Source organism: Eutrema salsugineum, unplaced genomic scaffold (assembly GCF_000478725.1).
Source record: "Eutrema salsugineum unplaced genomic scaffold, Eutsalg1_0 scaffold_6, whole genome shotgun sequence".
In the NCBI taxonomy this organism is placed as follows: domain Eukaryota; kingdom Viridiplantae; phylum Streptophyta; class Magnoliopsida; order Brassicales; family Brassicaceae; genus Eutrema; species Eutrema salsugineum.
In genome coordinates this window covers 5,290,155-5,317,442 of record NW_006256547.1, presented here as the reverse complement: position 1 = coordinate 5,317,442, position 27,288 = coordinate 5,290,155, and the positions used below count along the sequence as shown (strand labels likewise).

Here is a 27,288-nt window from a genome sequence, read left to right as displayed (position 1 = left end):
TGAGTGCACCCGACCAATATATTTGTGGGTATGTCGTCAGGTATTTTCCTACGCATTTTTGACGATTATTTTTTCGTCAAACAATATTGTAGGAAAACGGTAGGGGAATTTCAGAACGTTGTAAAAAATTGTCATTGTTGTTTGTCCCACATCGAGTACTCCCATAAATTGTGCAGGAGAAAGTGCATTCTAAATAAGAGTCTTATCTACTTAAGGCTCTTTCACCTCATCCCTTTTAAAATACATATTTTTGAGAATAAGTATAATTGGGTTTAGTTTTAAAATATGGAAAACAATTACCCACGAGCGTGGATGTACAATGATAGGTGGGATTCATCCACTGGAAAAATTACAGATGAGTTTGCTATAAGACTCACTGAATTTATGACTTTTGCAACAAATCAAGACACATGTTTAAACAGAGGTAAAATCATATGTCCGTGTCCACGTTGTGATAACCATAAATTCATAACAGTAGACAAAGTGTGGAATCACATATATAGTCGTGGATTTACACCGAATTACAAGATCTGGTACTACCATGGAGAAAGAGATGCTATGAATAAGGGTAGTACTAGTAGACAACCTACTGACGTAGATAGTTTACAAGAACCTATAATTCAAGTAGGAAACGTTGGTACGGTACAGATGGTTCATGATATGTTTATGCAAGAAGAAAATAGAGTAGAGGAACCAAATTTCGAGACAAAGAAATTTTTTGATATGCTTGATGGAGCAAAGCATCCCTTATATGAAGGCTGTAAGGAAGATCTTTCTCCGTTGTCTATGGCAACAAGGATGATGAATATCAAGACGAACTACAATTTATCTGAGGATTGTGTAGATGTTATTGCTGATTTTGTAAAAGATATTTTGCCAGAAGATAATTTAGCACCGGCCTCGTATTACGCGATTGAGAAACTTTTATCTGGTCTTGGTTTGCCATATCAGATGATCGATGTTTGCATTGACAATTGTATGATTTATTGGAAATCAACAGCAGACAACGTGGAATGTCATTTTAGAAGTTTCAGAGGAATACATAGGAGAGTTTGAAGATGAAGAATATGATTCGTCATCGACAGAGTATTCATCAGAGAGTGAGTAGTATAGGAAATTGTTGTACGTGTCTTTCAATTATTAATTTTAGAATCAATTTCAAAAAACATCTAATTCCATTTAAACTATTTAGCTGCAATTATTTAATCAATCCATTACATTTTGGTTAATTACATAAAATATATAACCAACTATATATTATACCATTTAAGCAAATTACATACCAAATTCCGTCCAATTTCCTACCAATTCACTTCCCCGACCTGTTCTCTACGAATTCCCTACCTTTATCACTAAACCAAATTAATTGCAATTAAACCAACCCAATTCGTACCAATTTCCTTCCAATTAGAGTAGACCGAAAAATTAATAAATTAACCGGCTAATTCTTAATTGAATCTACCTATTCCCTACCAAATACCTACCCTAAACCGTAAACCTAATTTTATATCATCCAGAATCTCTTAAGTGTTTCATTATCTCCTAAACCCAGCCGACTTCGAGTTCTTCCTCTTTCACCTTCCTCTCCGTTCAAAGCAGCAACTTTGCCTCTGTTTTGTTAACGGTTCACCATGGCCGGTAACCGGAAACCTCGCAAGGCCTCTAAAACCCGCCGGAATCCGCCGTCTGTTACCACCGGAGAAACCGCAGATATGACGGGCTTCACCAACTCTCCACTCATTCCCAATTTCACAGTAAAACTCTCATTTCTTTGCTTGCATGTTTGAGATTCTCGGTTAGAACAAGCATATGAGTTGTCAAGATGAAATGTGTTTTACACAAACTTTCTATTTCTAGTTTTAAGCCCAATCTCTTTTGATTTCTTTTGATTTAAGATGAAATGTGTTTACCTTTGTATATAGGAACGTAGCCGGGAAGATTTCGAGCGGTTCATGTCTCAGGAGGGACATCTCCGAGATAGCTCAACACCAGCATTCACCTCAGACGGATTCCTTCCGTCTCAGAGTCTTCCTCAGGTCAACCGGTCATCTCCAGAAAGAGTCACCGAAGAACCAAACTCACCCAGGATTCCCGAAGCAGATGAAACCCGTACCGAGACCTTGTGCTCCGTCGACGACCTGTTGCTTGCTCCTGGGCGACAGAATTTGCTTCACTTGCATCCTGATCGTATCGGAGGAGCCACTTGGTAAGCTTACAATTCCATTGTTATCGTGTTTGCTTTAAGTGTTTGCTTATACTTTAAGTTTTCCTTACTAACTACTCTGTAATATGTTATAGGTTTAGACATGACAACACAGGGAAGATAACTAAACAGATTTTGAAGATGATGAAGTCTTATCTCCCACGATCATATCCCACTTACCGTAGCCTTCCAATTGCTGTGAAAAACCAATGGTTCAGAGCATTTGCGGTGAGTTCTCTACATTCATTATTAATTGTATTAGCTGGTTCAGTCTGGTTGATCAATTGTGCAGTGAGTTATCTACAACTTTGTTTACATTTTGCAGCAAGAGTTTAACTGGGATCCATCCATCACCGAAACAGTGAGATCAGCGTATGACCTTCATGCCGATGCATCATTTTGGTCCAACTTGCATGAGTGGAGGAAGACTCTGAAGAAGAAAGATCCAAACAATGCACCAGATTGGATGAAGTCTCAGATGTCTCTCTTTGGAGGTTACCTGAAGATGTGGGCCTCATCACAAGTGAAAAAAACCTCTGCCAAGAATCGTAAAAGTCCAAGAAATGGACTAGGCCAGGCCATACACAACAATGGAGCTAAAACATTGGAAAGGCGATGGGATGAGCTGGTAAATCACTATACTTTCATTATTTTCATTATCGGTTTATTGCATTTCTATGTTTCACTCTTTTCATTGTTTTTTTTTTAAATTTCAGACGGTGGAAGGAAATGGAGTAGAGCCGGACATGCTGACATTTATTGAGGATGTCCACACCTGTAAGAAGACAAAGACCATACCTGATAACAAAGCTAGACAGATCGTGAATGAGTCTAAGGCAAGGCTGGAGGAGATTGCTACGCAGAGACAAACTCAAGGAGAAGGCTCACAAATCCTTACACAAGCCGAGATAAATGCAGTCGTACTTGAGGTATATGTTATCATTATATGCCTCATTACTTAGTTAAAATGTTGTCATTATAGTCTCATTTTAGTACTCGTGAATTATTTTGTATCATTTCATGTCTCGGCTCATGTGTCATGTTGGTAGAACTGATTGAAGTCGTTATTTTTTTTTTCATTTGGACATTGTCATAGCTAATTTGGTTACTTGACAAAGTCTACTTGTTCATATCATGCCTCTTTAACACAACATTTCATGTCTCCTTTGATTAATTCTTTCCATGTCTATTTCGTGTAGTGTAAGGAAACAGATTTTGATGACTTGTTGTTTACATTTGTCTCGGTGATGTCTCTGTTTTTACATTGTTTGTTTTAGAATTTATCTAACACCATTTCCTCACAATCCTTTTTTCATTTCCAGCAAATTCCCAAGTTCAGAGGTCGGCGGTTTGGGATTGGTACAATGGTTGATGGCAAAGGCTTATCTTCCACAAAGGCTACTCAGAATCAGACAAAAGAATCATTAGAAGAGGTGATAAAGACTATGAAGAAATCTGAAGCTGAGAAAGATGCACACATTAAGTATCTAATGGAATGCAACAAGCTTCTTCTTAGCAAGTTTCCTGATCTGGTTCCTCCATCAGCTCCAGTAGAGGATCAAATGGGTGAGGAGGAGGACGCATATGCTGAAGAGGCCGAGGCAGATGCTGAGGACGCCGAGACACATGATGAGGATGCCAAAGAAGACAAGTCAGAGGAAGACAATGCTGAAGATGATGAGACGCAGGAGTAGGAGTTTGCAGGAAGACAAGGCTGAAGATGTGGTGGTTAGTGTTTGTGTTATAATGCCTATGTTTTTTTTGTGTTCTAAAAAAGTTTGAAGGATGGTTTTTGGTGTATGATAAATGTGCTCTAGTAAAAAAAACATGGAATGTTATCTTCTTAAACATTGTGGTTATATGTGATTTGAACTTTTATTATGCTTTTAATTTCTCCAATTTCATCTCACTTATGATTTCACATAATTTCATCCATATGGTTTTGTAGGTAATCTGTTTGTAAATTCGTAGGTTTTTATTAAAAATGGTAGGAAATTCTCGTAGGAAAATGGCAGGAAGATAGCCGTAAATTTTTAGTAGGTTAGTTTTGTCAGAAAATTGAAGGAAATATCTGTAGTATAAAGGTAGGTAAATTATCGTAGGAAAAATATTCGTAGCAAACTGGTAGAATTTTCGTAAAGATTTATCTACAAATTTTCTACGTAATTGTGCGTAGGTAATTTCCTACGGTATTTTTCGTAGGAAATTTCCTACGATTTTTTTACTAATTATAATTTCCGATGGCCGATTTCCTATAAACAAGATTCGTCGGTTTTGGATAGAAAATGGCCATTTCTTACGCTTAATCGACGATATTTGCTGTAGGAATTCGGCCTGCATTCTTGTAGTGAGTGTGCGTAAATCTATTGGTTGTTGACGGAATTCCAAAGGAAGAAACGCTGCAGAAATCAAGGTTCGAAGTTCGAACTTCGTTTTACTTTTTTGAAAGAGATGTCTAATTAAGCTTCGGCACCGAAGTTTTTTCTAATTGACTAACTAATAATTCATAGATTTTGACGAGGACAGAGAGTATTTTTTATTGACAAAAATCTAAACACGATTTCAATTGAGATTTCACATGGGATAACGTGGAATCTAGGCTTACTTTGAAAGAGTATTTGCAGTACGTACTTTGAAAGAACAAAAATTGATATATTGCAAAACAAAATAGGCAATGGGCTACTCACTACTAGTGTTGATAGTATACAGAAGGATGAAAAAGGTAAAACAGAATCGAGCAGCAAATATGAATTGAAACCTTTCTCTTTTTGACTTTTTGACATTTAGTTAAAAATGGCTAAACATTGCATTTGTTGAACCTCGCATTTCGGTTCAGCATTATAATTCAGTTTCATTACTGACTTGTTCTAAGTATTTACATACATGCCACTGTTATAAGAAATTTTTTTCATCTTATTAAAAGATGAAGTAAAGAAAATGATTCTTATTAAAAAATGTAGTAAAGAAAATGAAAAAAAAAATGAAACGAGTATGAGTGCAAATGCAAACTGTTTATCAACATTAAATATTTCCATTACCGTTCTTTTTCTAATTACTTACGTATTCACATACTAGCAAAAGAGGTTAAAAAAAAAAACATGAACAAATGTAACTGATAAAAAAAATTTAGATTATCTCTTTGGATATCTATACTTTTAAAAAGAAAACATGTTTTATGTTAAAACATAATTTATATAGTTTTCTACTATTACATATTTGGATAACTATTATTCTTATTGTTAAACTAATTAATTTAATGTAATATTAATAAAATAATGTATTTTTAATTTATATTTTAATATAAATCCAAAATTTTAAATTTTAATTTAGATTTATCATAGATTTCCTTAAATGTAGATTATATTATTTATAAAAAATCATAAAATAAATTATTATTATATCTTTACAACATAGTAAAGTGAAAATTAATTTAGATTTAATTTAAATATTTAAATTTAAATAATATTTTAATAATAAATATAATATATTTTGTATATTTTATTAAATAAATTTAAATTTTAAATATTAAAACTTAATAAATATTAAAAATATATAAATAATATAAATATACGAACTAGAGTTATGTTTTAATAATCATGGTTCTTTTCAAATTAATATAAATGAACATGTTATAATGACGTTTTTATAATCACAGTATTTTTGTTTTAGTGAAAGTTGGATTAACAATGTTTGATAGAACAATAATTTTGACTAATGCTAGATATTATGTCGTTAAAGAAGCACTAATTGTGAGATTTTTCACTTAATAATATAATTGAGTTATTTTCATCCCATTACTAGTTTTAAAAAATACAGTACTAGTTTTATGAATAAGAACAACGATTAGTAAGAAAATTTTCATCGATTTAACAATAGAATGTAGCCAAAAAAATTTAATTATTCATTGACATATCTTTTTGAGCTAACTTGAGCTGTTTTTTATTAACCCTAAATTTTATTCAATTTATAATTTCAATATATTTATGAATCAAAATGATAAAAATCAATCAATCCTGATAAAGAGTAATAAAATTTTCATACAAAATAAGAGTAATTAAATTGAAACGAATGTAAATAGTCTCTTTAATCAGAACTTATTGTTATAAATCAGAAATATAAATATTCTTAAGAAGCCAAAGAGAAAGAAAAGAATAAAACCTTAGTCCGTTTTTATTCCTTCGACAGTTAGACTAACTGAACCAGAGTAACCAGTAGAGAGTAAGTAAGAGAGAAGAAAGTCCGTGTGAAGGATAAGAGAGAGAGAGAGAGGAGACAAATAGGTCAACTTCAGTGAATAAAAGACATGGGTACGTGGACACCGGTAGCCACACGTGCGCTCAATCATCACACTTATACATGCATGACATTATACAATATGCTTTTTATATTATAAAAACAAACTAAAAGTTGTTCATTAAAAATTTAATTTTTCTTCTCACCGGAAGGCGACGAGTACTTCCGGACAAACCAACTGACATTCTTTTATCTCTTACTGTAGGTCCCACTCTCCTGCCCTTTTCATACTCTATTCAAAATTTTCCTCTCCAACCAAATTACCAAATGAGCATTTACTCTTTAATTTAGAGATACCAACTGGAGGAAATTGGAATATAAGATTTAGTCGTATGGGAAAATATATGTTTGTACTTTCTTTTCTTTTCTGTTCTTTTGCTAGAGGGTTTGTAAATGTACTTTGTTTTCTTACAATATTTGAGCTTACAAAATCATGAACACTGAAACACATACGTTCTCGCACTCGTTTTCCAAACTAAAAAATATACGACTAGTAATATTACTTTGTGTAGCTGAATATTTTTACAGATGTCTTACCTTAGCCGGGCTTCTTGGCACTTAAATATATATTTTAGTATAAATGTTAAGTTTTTTATTTCTTTTGGATTGGAAATTACAGAATCATAAGATAAAGCGAAAAAGAAAACACATCACGAATGGATTTGATCCCCACTTCCTCTAGTGTGAGGATTCAAACACAGAGCAATAACCTTGACAACCACAGCAACAAATTTTGTTTGCATTTTATTATTCTGCAGGTTGGACGTTGAAATTGCGAGTCTCGAGACTGCCCAATTTTAAAAGATGTTTTCACCTGTTTTCTGATATTTACTGTTTCAATTAAATATAATTTATTTAACAAATAAATTTTAGTTCTTTCCTTGATAAAAGATTTGCTATTTCCTTTTCCTCCCTCCTTGGCAGCTAGAAACATAGAACAGTATGTATAATCTTGGAAGATATTAAAAAATAAGGTAAGGAATAAGATGTTCTTTAGATAGTATCGTGTTTGAAATACCCGTAAGCGTATTAAACCGCAAACTGTTAACTATGATCTCGGAGAACGAAGTTATGTACCAAATTAAATAATTAAATTAGTCGAATAATATATAGAATTTCATGGAGTTATAAAATATATAATTATTGATTTATAAATTCAAACAGCACCATCTATTTTTTTTATGCACACACATGCATGAACATGAAAATGAACACAACCAAAAGAACCAACCAATCAACAGCAGATTTTGGATGCATTATACGCATGGGAATATACATATAATATAGTTTTTGAAGTTGGATTTCTTTTTATATGAAATGTTATTATCTCCTCCATAATACTCAACTGCTCAATAATTTGAGAGAGAGAAAGGGATGGAGCAAAAGGGGACAAAAAAGAGGCCCTCGTGCAACTGGAGATTTTCAATGTACTGTACTATACAGTATACATTGCAGCTTTGAATTAAATGCCTCCAAAAATTATTTATCGTGTTTTTCAAATAAGAGTATTTGTATATTCCATTAATTATCCTACTTCAATTTTCAGTGATGTGCAGATAATAAAAGCATATACTATTTAATGTGCGCGTGTGGGTGGACATTCCTCCTCTGGTCTCCATCTATGCACACGTACATCTAGCTATTTATTACTTGTACATTTGATCAATATATATATATATATATATATATATATATATATGTGTGTTAATATATGAGAATTCAGTTTACAGTCACACGATATACATCGGTTTTATCTCATCGACATTCAATTGCATTTATGAGTGTATGGGTCTTGTCACTCTTCAAAATTATCCCCAGAATAGATTTATATTATAATATTTTAAATTGAAATTTTATATAATGTGGATTAATCTTAGTTTTTCTCTTTTTTTGGGTTAAAATTCTAATCTTTCTAAAAATGTTTGTTTTTAGTATTCAAGAAGGTTTAAATCTTCATTCATGATAGTAAACGAAAAACAAAATCTTTTCTTTACATAGAAAAAACTAGTTAGACTTAGTTATTAGTATTTGATGTAATGATTAATCAATGAACGACCAAGAAAAAAAGACGGAAAGGTGCTCAAGTTGCCACATCTCTTTAAAATGGAACGTACGTGTTTTGAACTCTCTCACATTTGTTGGCTCTTGTGCAATAATTTCATTTTGTCACGTAAAATACATTTCGAAAACTACCAAATCAACCGACACATATCTTCTTCTATATCTAAAAAGAGTTATTATAAATTTATAATCTATTAAATATTTACGATACGAGCGAGGAATCAATGACAGCAACATTATCGAAATATCTTCAATCTTTTAAATCCTTTAGGTATACTTACATCAGAGACTCAGAGTACAATCTCTAGTAGAATCTTTACAACATTAGCTGAAAACTAAATTCCCAATTCAATACGCTCTTGATTAGCAACTTCATATACAGAACGATAGAATAAAACAAATTACTCTAATATAAAATGAAAATAGATAATAAGCGACCGAAATCCGAAATCATCCTTGCTCTTTAGTGATCAATTATTATTATTCTATTTATATTTATTTATTTATTAGTGATCATTTAGTAAAATCCCTACAGAATTCCAAATTATATTATAAGAAGACATTCGAATTTTTTCAACGGTTTTTTGTCTAGTTAGATACTTAGATCTAACCATTTTCATAAAATTATTAGCGCATAGAAGAAAACTAATTAAATATAGGTTAATAATATAAACATACAAACATACACCCGAAGACACACACACATAGTCACATACTACGTAGTAAAAGGACGTACAATAAAAAAAAATTTAGACGTACATGCAAACTGGTAAAGATTTGTTTGTGTGTCATGTCGTTTTCTAAGGATCTGGACTTGGATACACGCTTGGCTTCAAGTCACATTCTAATGCAACTTTATTTGCACACCAAGACAAACCTTATCAAATTCCGTCGCTCTCTATTCGTCATTAGTTTTATCGAAAATAAAACTAAGCAATAATAGATTTGCTCAAAACCAAAAAAATAAAACTAAGCAATAATAAAAAATTGAGTCAATAAAGACTTATATATAATACAAATAAGGTGATTAGACGTATCCTTTATCATACACAAATTGATGTTCACCCGAAATGTGTACGGACCCGCGCTCATGATACCTACTTTGGCCACTTTTATATATTGTATTTTCTTAAATACCCTTTTCACATTTTCTTTTAGGACCGTACGGTTCAAAACGAAATTATAAAGTAGTTATAAAAAGAAATTAAATATAAAAAATTTACTGCAATTAATTTTTATATGGTAGTTATAAAGTTAAAAATAAGAAGAATAATACAGAGGAAAAAATATAAGTTTTGAATTTTTACCTATATGTATCTTCTAATTGAAGGTACTTTAAAACTACGGTAAATAAACTCAGCAGTACCTGTAGAGTTGAAAAATTCACGTATACTTTAGAGTCTGAGTAACAAATGTTTATTGTTTAGTCTCTCATGTTTTTTTTCTTTCTTTCTTTCTTTTCTGTGTATCCATTAATCACATTTGTAACGAAAATAGTAGTTATTAATAAGATTCCCTTTATGGTATGATTTTTCAACTTTAAATTTTGAAGGAACGCTATCCATTATGCACACGTGTTAATATACCTCTATATCAGTTTATAATCTGCATATGTCCGAGATGTTAATGAAATTGAAAAAATTCATTTGAAACCTTTACATTATCATTTTGCAATAATACAAAAATAATTAACAAAAAAGAGAAAGGTTTTCTTTTCCCCAATCCAGCTTCTGCTACTAGGATTTTTTTTTCTAGTTCTAAGACCATCATTATCGGTAGAAACCCTTTTGGGTCTTTAAGGTATTTTTTAATTATTGTCTGAGTAAAAAGGTGAATAAGTAATTATGTTTAAAGACTCATGTATTTGGTGTATGTATTGGAGAAATCAAGGTGTCGAAGAGAAAAAAAGAAAATGGGAGAAATGAAAAAGAAAACAAAACAAACCCATTCTCTCTTCCCAATTTTTCTAACTAATCCTAGGGTTCCACATACAATTAAAAGACGTATACAAACGTCCTCAATTAAAAGACGTTTTTACTCATTCTCTCTCCTAACTCATTTTTAAAATATTAAGTTTTTACTAAAGATGCTTTTAAAGACGCCGATAATGATGCTCTAATACCAGATTCAACGCCTAAACTACCCGATCCACCGGATCTAGCCGCCAATAGTTGCAAAGTAATTATTGATTAATTAGGATTGTAAGAGCTAATTAGTCTAACTCTAACATCCAAAAGTTTATTTTCATAAAAAAAAAATACATCCCGAACTATATAGATGACATCACATATCAGTCATCTAAATAGATAAAGCATGTAAGGTTGCATTGTAATATTTTTCACTAAACAAATCGAGACATTCTAAAACTAATCTATTAGCTCGATCCAACATATAAAAGGCCACCCAATGAGTAATGACCATGAGTACAACCTTTAATTGGTAATGTCTTGCCACATCGGTAATCAGTGTATCATTCTATTTTTTATCAAATCATAAAAATGATAAAAAATTAGCGATACTAAAAAATAATAGAGAAATACCATTATTTGTTTATCGCTAATTTTATCACCACTAGTTTTTTTGTCGGCTCCCTCAATATATAATACTCACTAATTTTTCTTAACTATGGATTCCTTAATTGCGAAAATAAAGATTCCAATATATCTCAAACGTCATTGATGGCTGATGACGTATGCAGACACATGCCAAAATTCACAGTAAATATGTGTACACATTTACATCTTCAAGATTCAATGCGGACCAAATTTCAAACTTGCAGTTAGAACAGAGGCAGGAATGTTGTAAAACCAATGCTCTCCCTCTTTGATATATAACTCATTTCGAGAAAAAAGCATTCACTCATACAGACAAACTGGCATGAAATCTATATATACTAGTTTAAAACGTACAATATGTCGTTTTAAATCATTTTCTTACACAAAACGTTTACCACTATATGTCTCTATATTTATGTCCCATAATCGTCTTAATTAGAAAAAATCGAGGTTCTTTTTTATATAAACAAAAATTATTTATGCCACGACAAACAAGACAAACGTCTATTTTAACCAGTTGAGTAATATCGATTGCATTTTTCTATTTCTCTAATAAGAAGTCTATTTTCAATCGATTAAAGAGTATTGTCCTCATTCCACATTCTGCACGACAACGATAACTCACCGTGCTTGTGTTAATATATAGGTATAACCAATTAATTACAAGTGATGGGTTATATATCATCCATCACATTTCCATGTATAGGTTGAAGCTCTCAAAGTATTTTTTAAAAATTATATTCTTTGCATAACTCTCTTTTATTCACATGGAGGAATGACAGTAGAATGTGTCTCTTAGCGAGTTAATGTAAAATTCCATATGCATATAGATATATATGAAAGAACATACACGTGAACTTCTTGTAAGTTCTTTTAAGGAATAAATTGAATAAAAACTTTTTAAAGATGATTTTTTAGCTATTTTTTTGCTTTTTTTTTCTTTCTAGTGCTTTTGGTTTAAATGTACTTTGGTTTGGGGTGGTGCCCATGTGCTCATCCTCATCTCCCCTAAGTACATTTCTTTCAATTCTTCATTTCTTTTATTTATTTATCAAAGGATAATTAGTTTAAATTAATTTTATCTCTCAAAATTTTGTTAACAATTATTACTTTTATGCTACCATCATTTTACTCAACCCTACTACACTGTCGTATCATAAACATACCTTTTATTTTAATCCGAAATGTGATACCAAAATCTTTAAAGTGTGGCGATTAAAGTTTTATAATGCTTTTGTAGTTTAATTGTTGACAAAAACGTTTGTATGGACTAATTATTACGGGTTCATTCAAAATATAAAAACTACGTTATTTACAAATACTGAAACTGGTGCGCAAAATATTCATTTTAATGATTAGAGCCTTATTAATATAAGTAAGTTCAGAATATTTGTTGTTCTTCTATTTAATACCATTGGAGAGTGAAAATAAATACATATATCTTCGAATGTAATAAAAAATTTCTATGTAAAGTTACTTTGGATTTTGTATCTTAGAGCATCGTTAACCCAGAAATTTATGGATTTTTATATATTTTTTAATATTAAATTTAGATAAAAGGTTGATATGACAATAAAAAACGATTCTTATTATTTTTAAATAAGAAACACTTTTTGGTTAGAATATCTTCTTTTATTTATATTTAATATAAAATATTATTAAGAAACCTCCCTCAAATACTGCGATAATGATGACCTTAAAACCATACTAAACCGGTATTTTCATTTAATTATTTCTTATAGTTTTTTGTTGCTTACGAATTTTTCTTATAGCTATAAGACTACGAAGAATACTAACAGAGAGAAAACTAGTGGAATTTTTCTAAGCACATAATTTTCTTAATAGAAATTATGAAGTATTCTGTATTTTAAATTTGAGTATCCGTGCAAAAAGCATTAATTATATCTAGCTTTAATAGAATACATATATTGTTATCATTTTCTGTGGTCGTTAAACATATTGTTATCATTTTCTGTGGTCGTTAAACATATTGTTATCATTTAAAGTTACCGTGGTATGTAAACCGAACGTACATAATACCTATACCTTTTTTCCATCCCAATTATATCGAAATCATTATTGTTTTTTATTTATAACAAAACCCATAACGATGCAACAATAAAGTAATAAACTTTAATTTACCTGAAAAGAAGAATCTTCCCTCACCCACTACCAAACAAGCATTCATGTCTGAGATCTTGAAGAATGAGTTGGTGGTTTAAGTTCTACTCTGTCTACATCCCTTTTCCCTAATCTTTTTTTTTTGTTAAATCCTTTTCCCTAATCTTAAAAAATTATCTTAATTTTTAATTATTACCTTTTGAATATTCAGTTAAAAAAAACTCTAAAACTTTGGTGCGGATACGTTAATGAACTTTTTAAAATCAAAAACGTCGTTTCTAAAAAGAGTTTTTTTTCTTAAAAAAAACAGTTTTGATGCATAGTAAATATATAAAACTAATTATAAAAAAAAAGCTCGGGGTTGAGACCATATCCTTTAGAGCTAATGTGTCTATATGTTTTTACTTTCGTTTTTACATCAATGGATTTAACTGTTAATTTTTTTTTCTCTTCGCAGAAAAGCATTGGTCCGATTTTGTAACAAGTTATTTTACTTTTAAGTTAAAGTTATTTTACACTAACGCTGTTATTGTGTTTTGTCTGGATCGAATCCACAATTTAGACAAGGTCAGTGAAATAAATAAATTATTGGTTAATCTATTGAAATCGTAAATTTCTACTTACTGCTTCAATTTACCGCTTGTTTGGATAACTTCATACTAATTTCTTTTTGTAAGATCCAACAGTACTAGACTACTAATAGTTAATAAAATCAAGGTTTTGAACACTACTAACTAGGGCTGGATCTGAGAATTTGAAGGTTATAAACAATTTAAGAATAATTTTTTTTTTTTTGTGATTTCGGATCCGAAAATTAGTAAATAACCAAAAAAAATTTTAGAAGCTATTGGCGAATGTTTCATCAGATTGTAGCTCTGCTACTAACATCACCTGAAGATGATCTTACCCATGTCTCCTACTCCATGCCCAATCTCGCTAACCTAAACCTCAACCCTTTGCACAATTACGTCTCTTACACAGTTACTTATCTCCATAGAAGACCTTGAAGCGAATTTCTGTTATTAAACTAATCATATCGAAAGATCTATCGAACATAGTTATTCTGTCGTATACAATTTTATGATTGATCACTTTTTCGAAGGTAAAATCTATTACCAAAAACCATTTTACTATATTTTTTTTAGCAATCCCATTTACATATATTAAACATCATAATTTGCAAGTCAAAGTGGCATGATGGATTTTACCTAAGGAAATACATATAGTAAGTTACAAAAGTTTCATCCAGTAAATTTGACCAACATTTTTATCTATATGCTAGTTTGTGAAAAAGAATTCAGAATATATACATATGGTAAGTTACAAAAGTTTCATCCAGTAAATTTGACCAACATTTTTATTTATATGCTAGTTTGTGAAAAAGAATTCAGAATATTTCTGTAAAAGGTTGCTTATCTTCTATATTCAGAATAAAAAATAAGCATAACAACGAAATTGTTATAGTTGCCATAATTTGCTGATTTTCCCAAAATTATGCTTATTTTATTCCTAAAACAATAGCGATTTCGTGGTTTTGAAACACCCTTTAAAAGTATGAAAATCTACAGAGTTGGTTAAAAATTAAAACCCACCATCATTCCTCTTTGACTCTTTTTATATGGTAAATCTGTCATTTTCTCTCCTTTCTCTCATAGCAAGGTGTCCTTAGGTGCCTATATAAACAATGCCATACACACCCATTTAGTCCCAAACCAGAGACCCTTAACCATCTCTCGCTCTTTCTATATAATTCTGTTAGAAAACAGAGTAAAAGAAAAAAATAGAGAGAAAAAAGAAGAAGAGAAGATGGGTATAATGATGATGATGTTTGGTTTTCTTCTGATCATTGTCTGCATCTGCTCTGCTCTTCTCCGTTGGAACCAGATGCGATATTCCAAGATAGGTCTTCCTCCTGGAACCATGGGCTGGCCAATTTTTGGTGAAACCACCGAGTTTCTCAAACAAGGACCAGATTTCATGAAGAACCAGAGACTCAGGTACAACAAGTTTTAATTTTTAACAAACTCTACTCGTGAGCCATTTGGTCATTTTTTTTTAATAGGTTATTCTTCTAAAATAAAAAAACTCTTTTTTGTGTTGATGATTTTTTTTGGGATCAAATCAGATACGGGAGTTTTTTCAAATCACACATTCTTGGTTGCCCAACAATAGTCTCAATGGACGCAGAACTCAACAGATACATTCTAATGAACGAATCGAAAGGACTAGTCGCTGGTTACCCACAATCGATGCTCGATATCCTCGGGACATGCAACATCGCTGCGGTTCACGGCCCGAGCCACCGGCTCATGAGAGGCTCGTTGCTCTCTCTAATAAGCCCGGCTATGATGAAAGACCATCTCTTGCCTAAGATTGATGACTTCATGAGAAGTTATCTTTGTGGTTGGGATGAGCTCGAGACCGTTGATATCCAAGAAAAGACCAAACATGTACGTTCTTGCCTTTCTTTTCTCTTTCTTCTTTCTTTGTTTTTAGACATTCAATCTGAATCTCGGGTCTATTCCTTTATTGGGGATTTAATGTTTTTGATATGTCAGAGAAATATATTATTTTTGATAAAAATAATTGATTATTATTCCCTCCGTTTCATAAACATTTTTCACACAAATTAAGAAATAAGATAAAAAGTCTCTTATACTCTTATTAATTTGCAGAAAATTACTCTTGGAATTATATTTATAATTAATTTTCTAAATTTATTGAGGTTAAAAATGATATTTTATGTTAAAAATTACATTGGAATTCTAAAACGATATTCTTTTTGAAACAAAAAAAAAGTGTCACCACTCTTTGTGAACGGAGTGAGTATCATTATTTTTGGTAAAAGTAATTAGTTACTCCTTCCTTCAATAAAACATGTTGGCTCTAATTTTTTCACATATTCAGCAATTATTTAAATATATATCTACTTTATTATTTACTGAATATGATAGCTTGAGATAGATGAAAGGTAAAAATAGGTATTTGGACATTTGGTCATCGACAGGGATAGAATCGTAATTACGATAATTGTTAATCTTGTTGATGAAGTCTGAATCACGGAAAATTAACGATTAGTCTCCCAAAAGAAAAACCCAGAGATTAGCCCTGTTTTTTGTTAGCATTTTTAAACAAATAATATCTGTTTACTCATGTTTTTGTGTTGTGCAGATGGCATTTTTATCATCGTTGTTACAAATAGCTGAGACTTTGAAAAAACCAGAGGTTGAAGAATATAGAACAGAGTTCTTCAAGCTTGTTGTCGGAACTCTTTCGGTCCCGATCGATCTCCCTGGAACAAACTACCGCTGCGGAATCCAAGTAAAATATTTGAATTCCAACATCAAGAAAAAAAGGAAAAAAAAAATAAGTAAAGATCCTGACATTTTTCTGGTTGCTTTTCAGGCAAGAAACAACATCGATAAGTTATTGACTGAGCTGATGCAAGAACGAAGAGATTCAGGAGAAACTTTCACAGACATGTTAGGTTACTTGATGAAGAAGGAAGATAACCGATACTTGTTAACTGATAAGGAGATAAGAGATCAAGTAGTAACGATCTTGTATTCGGGATATGAGACTGTCTCTACAACTTCCATGATGGCTCTTAAGTATCTCCATGATCACCCTAAAGCTCTTGAAGAACTCAGAGTATGTTCTTAAGAAACACTAAAACCGGTTTTTTTGGGTTTCTACGGTTCGATCCGGTTATTGATTTTTTTGTTTCTGGATTGCAGAGAGAACATTTGGCTATTAGGGACAGAAAAGGACCTGACGAGCCACTCAATCTCGACGATATTAAATCGATGAAATTCACTCGAGCTGTGAGTATTTTCGTACACAGATAAAATTATTTATATAATTTGTTTTTTTCGTTATTTTGACATTGTGATTTAATACTCCTTTGGACCATTTTGTTTGATAGGTGATCTTTGAGACATCAAGATTGGCAACGATTGTTAATGGTGTCCTGAGAAAAACTACTCACGACTTGGAACTCAACGGTAAGAAACTATTAATACTAGTTTTATACTATTATTACATATGATTATTGTCAAATTATGAGGAATGTTATTAGTACTAGTTTTTTTTTTTGTGTGGGTATGTGGGTGTATGTGATTTAAAAGAGAGAAAATAAATACAATTGGGCATGTGGACCTTACATTACATCAATTATTTACAAATATAAACCAACCAATCCAGCGAAGCAATCATCTCCCCGTGACCCTCCATGGTTTTCTTTCAATTATATTGATGAGAAAAACAGCCTTTTTAATTTTCTTTTATAAAATTATTGTATCTGTACTAATAGCTGTTGTGACTTTTAAATAATTACAGGGTTTTTAATCCCAAAAGGCTGGAGAATTTACGTATACACAAGAGAGATTAACTATGATACATCTCTTTATGACGATCCAATGATCTTTAATCCATGGAGATGGATGGTTAGTATTTGCAATATTCTTTCTTTTCTGCGTTTGTGTTTTGTCGTTTGAAACCTTCGGGCTCACGGAGAGGGTATCTTAATTTCTTTGGCTATTTAAATTTGCAGGAAAAGAATTTGGAATCAAAGAGCTATTTCTTACTATTTGGAGGTGGAGCAAGACTTTGCCCTGGGAAGGAACTAGGAATTTCTGAAGTATCTAGCTTCCTTCACTACTTTGTTACAAGATACAAGTATGTTCTTAATCCATGTTTGTTTAATGTGCAAATATCTGATTTTGTTGTTGTTGTGATTGATGATTTGAGGTGTTAATGTTTTGATTTCTGTGCAGATGGGAGGAGAAAGGAGGAGAGAAATTAATGGTGTTTCCAAGAGTTTCTGCACCAAAAGGATACCATCTTAAGGTTTCACCTTACTGACTTTGTTTTGTCCTAATATTGATATTGTACATAAAATCAATTAAGGTCTTTTTGTTAGGGTCAATTTACCTATTTATCTCTCAGGATCTTAGAGGATATGGATTAATGTAAAGAGAGAAAAATAGGATGTAGAAAACTCGTAGAGAAATAATATATTTTGAAATGTTGAGCTCAGTCTCTTATCTTGTAAATTTGTAACCCATAATGTTTACATTTCATAAATACTGTTTTAAACATGAGAAAAAATAGGATGTAGAAAACTCGAAGAGAAATAATATACTTTGAAATGTTGAGCTCAGTCTCTTATATTGTAAATTTGTAACCCATAATGTTTACATTTCATAAATATTGTTTTAAACATGACCATATTTATTTCATTTACAATTTTTTTCAATTAGTTTATCATTAAATCAACTTTTAGACGTTAACTACGTTAAGCTCTTACGGAATGTACAGTCTTAATACCGATTATCTACTCTCTAGAGCAACCCACATATAGCTCATAATGCTTCATAATTGTGTTACATGAAATGAGTTCAGCTTTTATAGTATCTAGTTCCTAATTCTTCCATCTTTGAGAACAAGTCCGATTCATATTCATCATGTGTTCACTCTATATACATTTGGGCCCTAAAATATGAAACAATGTGTGAGAAATTTTTGGGCCATGTGCAAAAGCACTCTTGGTTATGCCTAGAGCCAAGCATGTTTTGAGAATAACCTTACTTAAATCATTGAAGCATGTTTGGGAATAACCTTACTTAGATCCTTATGCAATTCTTGAGATGAACTTAATCAAATGCGAGATAATTGATGATCACACTTCAACTTGCGCTTTGATTGTTGCCTTGTTGGGAATCGATTTCTTAAGCTCACTTACTCGTAGTAGATTGTCGCTTAAAGAAAGAAAGTCAACACATGATTTACTGAGTTCCCTGGACTGAGGTAAGTATATACATTATGGCGAGTCTAAGGTCTTAACCGATTGACGTTGCTTTTACTAATAACAAATTCGCTTTACAACAAAAGCTTACACGATCATTGCAAATGCATACACTCTCTTTCTTTCTTAATTAGCGAACAGCTCTTATGGTTTGAATTTTGAAATCATACCTAGCTCACGGAAAATGATGCCTCTTTACTGAATTTCACTAACGGGCCTGATATTTGATGTTCTTCATTATTTACCAAATGACAAGCCCGACGGATTCACTTATGTTAAGAAACATGCACTCCCACAAACCCAAAGTGTTTGGTCAAAAGTTAACATACAAGCTGAATTTGATCGCCTTTTGGAAAACTACTGATAAAACTACAAGCATACCAGATTTTTTACGATTGGTAGGTTACTAGTGATTCTAGTGTATTTATAAATACGGTACATGGCACTTATATTCGGCTGAAACATTGATTTTATCATTACGTTTTTATGAGTCAAAATGACGTAGTCCCAACACAGTGTTACGATTAATAAATGTTAGAATACAAAAGAAAAATGAAAAAATACTAGTATCATGGTATAGTCCTAATATCCTTTTTTTTTAGTTTCAAAAAGTAATTTGTATTAGATGTGTATAAATAATCGGTAGAAAATACAACCAAATCAGTGATCTAATAACGATCTACAAAACATTTTAATTAACATAAATAAAGAGTCATCGTAAACCCTTTTCTCAAAAATAAAATAAAATAAAGAATCATCGTCCAACGATTTAAATGCACAGAAATTCCCGTCAGTCTTTGCCTTAATTATTTATACTAATCTAAAACTGTATATAGTGTATGTATATATATTCTCTTTAATTAAAAAAATACACACTCTTGTTTTTTAACACTCATGTACTATAATAATTGAGACATTAAAGTGAATAATTAATAAATATTACTTGTAGACGTTACACGTTACCAACAAGTTTTCAGACTTCTTTCAATGGGTCTTTGCTCTCGTGATCACCCTAAATTCTTTATTTTATTTTTAGATTTCCTTACTTTATACAACTAATTAACTACTGTGTTTAATTGTGTTGTGGTCCTTCATGTGTGGAAAATGATCGAAACATCTTCTTATTTGAATATATGAGGTGTCGACCAGCTCTCCAATCTTATGATGTCACAACAAATGATTTGAGCCTTCTTAATTCATACTCATTAACATTCACTATTTTATGATATAGTCTGAGTATACCAACTATTAAGGCTAATCATTACAAACTCAAACAAAACTATGGCAATCTTGAAGGACAACGATCCCAAAGGTCAAACATCCCAAAGATCACTTACCGGTTCGGAAATTTTTAACGACCTTGAAATCCAATGGCCCAAATATTCGAAGACCTAGAACTGTACAAAATGATTAAGGTAGACAAGAAAACTAAACAGTAATCTGTCATGTGTAACTTAGAAGTTTATGTTTTAAGAGGTTGTTCATAAGAATAAAAAGTTACGAATGACAATACGAATATTGATTAATATGAAAATTATCTGATTTTGATTCCGAAGTAATTGTGAACTGAAAGACCAGATTTGTTTTTTGTGTCATAGTGACCAGATTTTTAAAATACCATAAATAACAGAACGTACCAAGTTGCTAACGGTAGCCAGAGAATCTTTTTATTTATTTTTATCTTTGAACATTGATAGTGTTAAAGTAGTTAGCAATCTAAGAACTACATGATGGATCCATCACTAAGTACCATGACAATCTTTCTAGAAGCTTTTAAAATCTAAAAACGAATTTTACTTATATTGATTCTAACTATAAAAGTATTTGTTTTCAAGAGTTCTTTAGAATTCAAAAACTTTTTCTTGAGCTGCGGATGTTGTCGTAGACATCTTCGCTTATACAGTATAATTTTTCAATGTTTTTGCTAATCATAACTTAAAATATATACATGCACGTAAAAAATAGAGTACTTGTTTCTTGAAATATTGTTGTGAATACTTGTTGAAAAAATGTTGTCCATACGTGTACAGTCTTTGTCAGAGTAGCTTTATAAATACTGTTTTTTATAGCAAAATTGATCCTAGTTTCTTATGTCATCAGAGCTTGATGCTTATCTAATACCATCCAGGCCTCCATCCAAAACTTTACTTCGAAACTTAAGGTGAAAGATCCATGAAAAGCTTTCTATTTATATTTAACAAAGGAATATTCAAAACCACAAGAAAGATAGGTATTAATAAGAATTCATAATTCTGATAAATTTGGGGGCAATTCCCTTTAATAACGTACTTATGTTTTCGGAAAAGAAGAGCCTAAGCATAATGTATATTTTTATTTGTAATTCATTTAGGGTAAACAAGTATTCTTAGACAATAGCTACATTTGGAATTTTAATTTTTGCTATATTAGGAACAAAACTAATTTTGTGCTATTTTAAGATATTTCTCAAAAGTAATTAGAAGCATCACTTTTCAGTTTTGTGAGCAAGGAAAGTTGCAACTAACCTAAAATCTAACCCCAAAAAACTCCAAGATAAATGATTATATTTATTTAATCCAGCTCGAATCTTAAACAAAATATACATCCAGACTATAAAAAATGAAAAAATAAGTTAATCTTTGATTGAATTGTAAACCAATTCAAGAAAGCCCTAACATTGCCATATATAAATGTTGCTACATATAGCCGAAAGGCCACATGGATAGAAGGTGAGTCATCGATACTTTATTGTATGGGCGGCATTTTCTGATTTTCCTATTGCCCAATTTAGTATACACTTCATTAGGCCCATTATTTCGCGCATAATTAATTATATATATTTTTAAGTGTATTATTAAAACTAATCAGGAAGTACTCTTAAAGCCTCTCTTTTATTATCCTACTTCACAGATGTTGAGATTCTACTGCCTCATAAGTTCTTATCGAGAAAATAAAGACACCCACTAGTATTTTTAAAATAGAGTATATATTTTCCCCAAAAATTGAATCCAGAACAAAGTTATGCTTCTATAGTTCTTTGCTGATGTCTAACAAAAACTTTTTAAGCGTCCAACGACAAAAAGTTGTTGCTCAAGAATAATTTTTAGTGATGACGAATAAATATATTGTACGGATCTATGAATGGATTTGGTAATAAGGTACTTGTAAAATCCTAATTGGGTAAGAAAAGTAATGAGCTGGTTCTCATTATGTGTCAACACTTGTAAGAAAAATAGTGGTTTATTAAAGATTGTTTCCGTGATTGAGGAACTCAAGTTAATTTATATAACTAATAAGGCTAATGATAGTCCATATATTCACATATGCTTCATGATTAACTATGGGGTCTATAAAAGGTAAGACGTGAGTGTTCCTAAGCATATATAGATACACGTAATATATATAGATACACACGCACATGTTCAACCACAAACATAAACATAGCAGAGAAAATTAAGCACACATTCTCGCACATATATGTACACATAAGTTGTAGTATTGGTTTATGTGTGAAACAGTTTCTGAGAATTGAAGAGATATGCTTGATTGGGGGTTTCAAGTTCATCATCGAAATCATGATCGTGATCGTGATCCTTATCAACAACAACAACAACAAGGATGTAGAAAGGGACCATGGACACCTGAAGAAGACAAGCTTCTCGCCGAGTTTGTCACTACGAATGGTGAAGGAAGATGGAGCTCTGTTGCTAATTGCGCAGGTAGATTATTTTGATTTGATCATGGGTACATATATATATATATATATATGCATCTGTATATACATATGTATGTACATGTTACTTATCTAGTCTTCTTTTTTGTTTTTTCCTTTTATTGGTGCTGCAACTTATCTAGTCTTCATATCATTAGCTCGTAGACATATTAGTAACCGAATCTATATTGTATTATTCCATTGATCTCGATTTTCTTTATTATTGAATATTTTCTTTAATGAAAGTTATGTCTGGGTAGATTTAATTAATAATTATACAGAAATAGCACAGAATTAATTAGCTAATAAATACACATGTTTTAATGACGATTAATAAAAGACAAGTGGGGAGATCATATATGTGGCGTATAGTTGACTTTATCAAGCTCTTGATTCTATATTTCATTCTTATTTCTTTCATCTTTTTATGGTTAGAAATAGGACAATGCCATAGTGAAATAAGCTTTTAGGGTTTTTTTTACCAGAAATCAAAAGATGATCTTATGATTCTTTGTTTTTTGTTTTGTGGAGTTGACTTTGATCAGTTTGGGAACATTTTTAAATATATTACATTTTTGTATTCGAACATTATGGTGGAGATTAAAGTAAGAAAGTTTTTTATAACCATATTACATATACAGATAAAGATCATGCATCAAGATGCATTTACGTACATTTGTACATATTCATGTTTTTTCAAACCCATTCTTAGTGTCATTTTCATTTATTTATTTTTTCATGGAATTGAAAATTAGGGTTGAATAGAAGTGGCAAGAGCTGTAGACTAAGGTGGGTGAACTACTTGAGGCCAGGGCTTAAGAGAGGACAAATCACTCCTCAAGAAGAGGGAATAATCCTTGAACTTCATTCCCTTTGGGGTAACAAGTAAGTAAGCATAAGAAAGAGTTTCTTTTTACTCATCATAAGATCAGTTTCACCATTGCTTGGTTTAAGCCTCTTAATTATCTTACATTTTTATTTGTATTCAAACATTTCATGGGCATTTACAAATACTTTTCATAAAATATATATAGGTGGTCTACCATCGCAAGATATTTACCAGGACGGACAGATAATGAAATCAAGAACTATTGGCGAACGCATTACAAGAAAAAAGAAAAAACTTTTTCGAAGCAAGACAAAGTCAAAAGATCCCGGAAACAACAACTAGATCTGACACCGCAATTGCAACCACAACAGCAGCGGCAGAATCAATCGTACCAGCTGGTGTCTCAAGACAACATGAATATCGACAACGAACAAAACATAGCTTCCTCCTTCTCTTACCCGACTAGTGTCTTCAATGATCAAGTTCATATGCCTCAAAGTGTTGCAGCAACCTCAAGCGACCACTCCATGATCGATGAAGGTAACCTGTGGGGCAGCTTGTGGAATCTAGAGGACGATGATCCACACCGTTTTGGTGGTGGCTCGGAACAGAGAACAAATGCTGATCATATTTCTGAGAAGTTTAACGGCGGCGGAATTGAGGCTTCGTGTGGATCAGGGGATTATAGTTATAATGGCTTTTACACTGGAGGATATATTTTCTAATCATTATGCTCGGAGATAATGTATAAAGAACGTTGTGTCTTCGTACGGTTAAAAGTAGAAAAAAATAAAAGAGCTCGAATTTGTATAATTCTAAACTTATTAGCGATGTCTTACTAAATAGATCGGAGTAGTGAGGCTAATAAAATGGTTTGGAATATATGTCTCGACAATTCTACTACTTTGTTTTTAAGGCTTTATGGAATAAACTGTCTCATAATTTATCTTTTCATTTATTTACTCCATACACTCTTTTAGTTAGTACACTGTGTGATGTTAAGCTTTAGAGGTTTAGCTTGCTGAAAGGGCGGTCGAAGGTTGATTTTAAGACATAACCCTTTATAAATTTAGGTTTTAAATCAGTTTTTATTTATTTTCCGGTTATGTTCAAATCAGGTTTCGGTTTTTTTGTTGAATAAAAAAAATAATAGAATCCATTAAAACTATATAATTAAGGATATGGTTCAATTTTCATATATATTATTTCTGTTTAGGTTCGAATCATATTGGACCGTTCAACGATATCTTGCTATATATATATATATATATAAAGTCTACAATATCTTCCTCAATCATTTTCAATATAATTTTTGTGATCTCAGTCTGAACTATGACGTTTGGGACCTCTCGGCCGATCTCTGTTCGTAATCTGAGCCCGACTCTCCATACTGTATTTGATAAGTTAGTGACTGTGCTGCTGTAGTTTAACTGATTAAGCAACATATTTTTCTGATGTTAGAATTTTTTTTTTGTTTGCTACATTTTTTTTTTGAGTAGCCATATCATATGTGTTATAAAATCAAATATATCCGAACGTCTTACAATATTTAAATATGCACGTAGCTCGACAAATTTAGATATTCAACTATGAATTTGTTTGGAAGGTAGTGAAAAATATTTCTCATGATAATATGTTATTTAAATAGTATGAAACTGACTTTTATAAAGTCAACCACATTGTGAATATATGTAACATTAACTAATATCGAAATCCAACTCTAGTTTTTTTTCTTTAACATCTAAAATAATTTTATTAACTTTGTAAGTTTATAACGCTTACAAAAATCGGTATTAATGAAAAAATGAATCTACACAGGGCCATCAGTATTCAACTGGGCCATCAGAATAAGAAATAACCACTCCAAACCGCATTACTAAGCCCACGATGATATATTTCTGATGCTATTAATTTCACTACATCATCTTTTCTTTCTTTTTTCTCTCTGCTTCAATTCCTCTCTTTTTTCTTTTTTTCTTAACCTGTTCTATTCACCTTCTTTGACACCCTCACGGAGCATCATTTGGAGCATACAAATAAGTTTGATTACATTTGACAGAAATAGAATAAGGAGAAGAGAGCAAATGATATAGGTAATATAATATTGAAACACATGTGAGAGCAATTCACTACAAAAAAACATCATAATACATCATTTATTTTATTTATTTGTATTATTTATAACTGATGCAAAAAAATTTTACATCATTTAAAAAAATAATTCTGAAAGTGGCGATGCAAATACTTTATATCAGTTCATTAATAACTGATGTAAATATTTTAAATATTTACATCAATTAGAATAATTGATATCAATATATGTCAATTGTTTTAAGTGATATTAAATTTTACATCAGTTATTATAAATGATATTAATATTTGTATTAAAATGCTATTTTGGTATAAATTTTAATTTATTTTTAAAATTCATATAAAATCCGTTTTGTTTTTTTATTAATATAAATATATTTTGTGAACTCTCATACAATAATTAACTATAATTATTATTAAAAATATTTTTTTTATGTCGAAGATTTTGGTTGAGGTTAATAAAATCATACGATTATTAACAATGATGAGTTTATTTTATAGAGGAGCAATTCTCTCCTCTCAAGTTCTCCTAACCGATGTGGGACAGATAAGTTTTGACCAAATTAAATTAAATATATTAATTGTTTAATTCAATTCTTTGTTGGCATCACTTTTTAATTGCTATAAAATTTGCATTATATATTCAAATGATGCTAATATATACATCAATTATCTAATGATGTAAAATTTGGTTTTGTATCAATATTGTTCAAGTGATGTGATTTAAAATAAATTAGTATCAGTTTTATGCAATCGATGCCATATAAACTAATAATAACATCATTTGTATTAACTGATGTTAATACTGTATAATTTATGTCACTTGTAAATAAATGATTCTAATTAGTATCAATTATTTTTCTGATATAATTTATTTGATGCTATTAACACTTTTTTTTGTAGTGATTCCGGATAGTTGTTGAAGTCAGCGAAGATCAATGCTAAGGCTGGAAGAATTCAAACCAAGTCATGAGATATGTGAGATCATTGCTTCAATTCCTCTCTTCTTCACGTTACTCACGTACATGCCTCTTTCACGGATATATTTTTTTTTTCTTTTCATAAAACATATAAAAGCATTAGTTGTTTTTTTATTATTAAAAAGTGGTGTATGAGCATATTAGATCTCAAAAGGAGTTAGTTCTTATGCTTCCCCTTAGTCATAATTTGATACATATCAAGATATCCTATACCCACTTGGATATAATTTTTTTTTGTGTGTGTCCTGCCCACTTGGATATGATAGCCGAGCTCATTTTCCAAAAGAGGGTTCGGATTCATAATTATTCTGATGGGTCCTCAATAGGAAAAAAGGTTGAAAAAGGGTTGCTGGTGCAAACTGGAGTATGCAAGAATGGTGCCCAATTATATGCACAGCATCTTCCCTAATCGTCAACTATCCTTTTTAATTGGGTTTAAGAATCTTTTCATTATTTAGTTACTCATGAGTAACTCTTATTGTTTTCTAGAACAATTTGTATTATTATAAACGTTCTACTGCTTTTATCTCTTTTGATCCGACGAGCTTGAATACAACAAACTTTCACCCATAATAAGTTTTCTAGTTATTTACTTACATATAGGGCTAACTTTTTACGCAAGTAAACAGATATAATTCTTTTGATACCAATATTAATT

General features: G+C 31.2%; 2 protein-coding genes across 2 annotated transcripts; both read left to right on the top strand.

Moving 5' to 3' along the window:
• The first annotated feature begins 14,952 nt into the window (after window positions 1–14,952).
• Window positions 14,953–18,268, top strand: LOC18013068 (cytochrome P450 85A2). Its single transcript, XM_006395198.2, has 9 exons — window positions 14,953–15,230; window positions 15,359–15,683; window positions 16,405–16,554; window positions 16,639–16,884; window positions 16,971–17,057; window positions 17,159–17,237; window positions 17,572–17,678; window positions 17,786–17,910; window positions 18,009–18,268. Exons 1-9 carry the CDS (start codon window positions 15,040–15,042, stop codon window positions 18,094–18,096), a joined length of 1,398 nt encoding a protein of 465 aa, XP_006395260.1. The 5' UTR covers window positions 14,953–15,039; the 3' UTR covers window positions 18,097–18,268.
• Window positions 18,269–22,556: 4,288 nt separating this feature from the next.
• LOC18012948 (myb-related protein 340) lies at window positions 22,557–24,284 on the top strand. Its single transcript, XM_006395197.1, has 3 exons — window positions 22,557–22,737; window positions 23,486–23,615; window positions 23,765–24,284. The coding sequence occupies exons 1-3, from the start codon at window positions 22,557–22,559 to the stop codon at window positions 24,282–24,284; spliced, it is 831 nt and encodes a 276-aa protein (XP_006395259.1).
• Window positions 24,285–27,288: the final 3,004 nt, after the last annotated feature.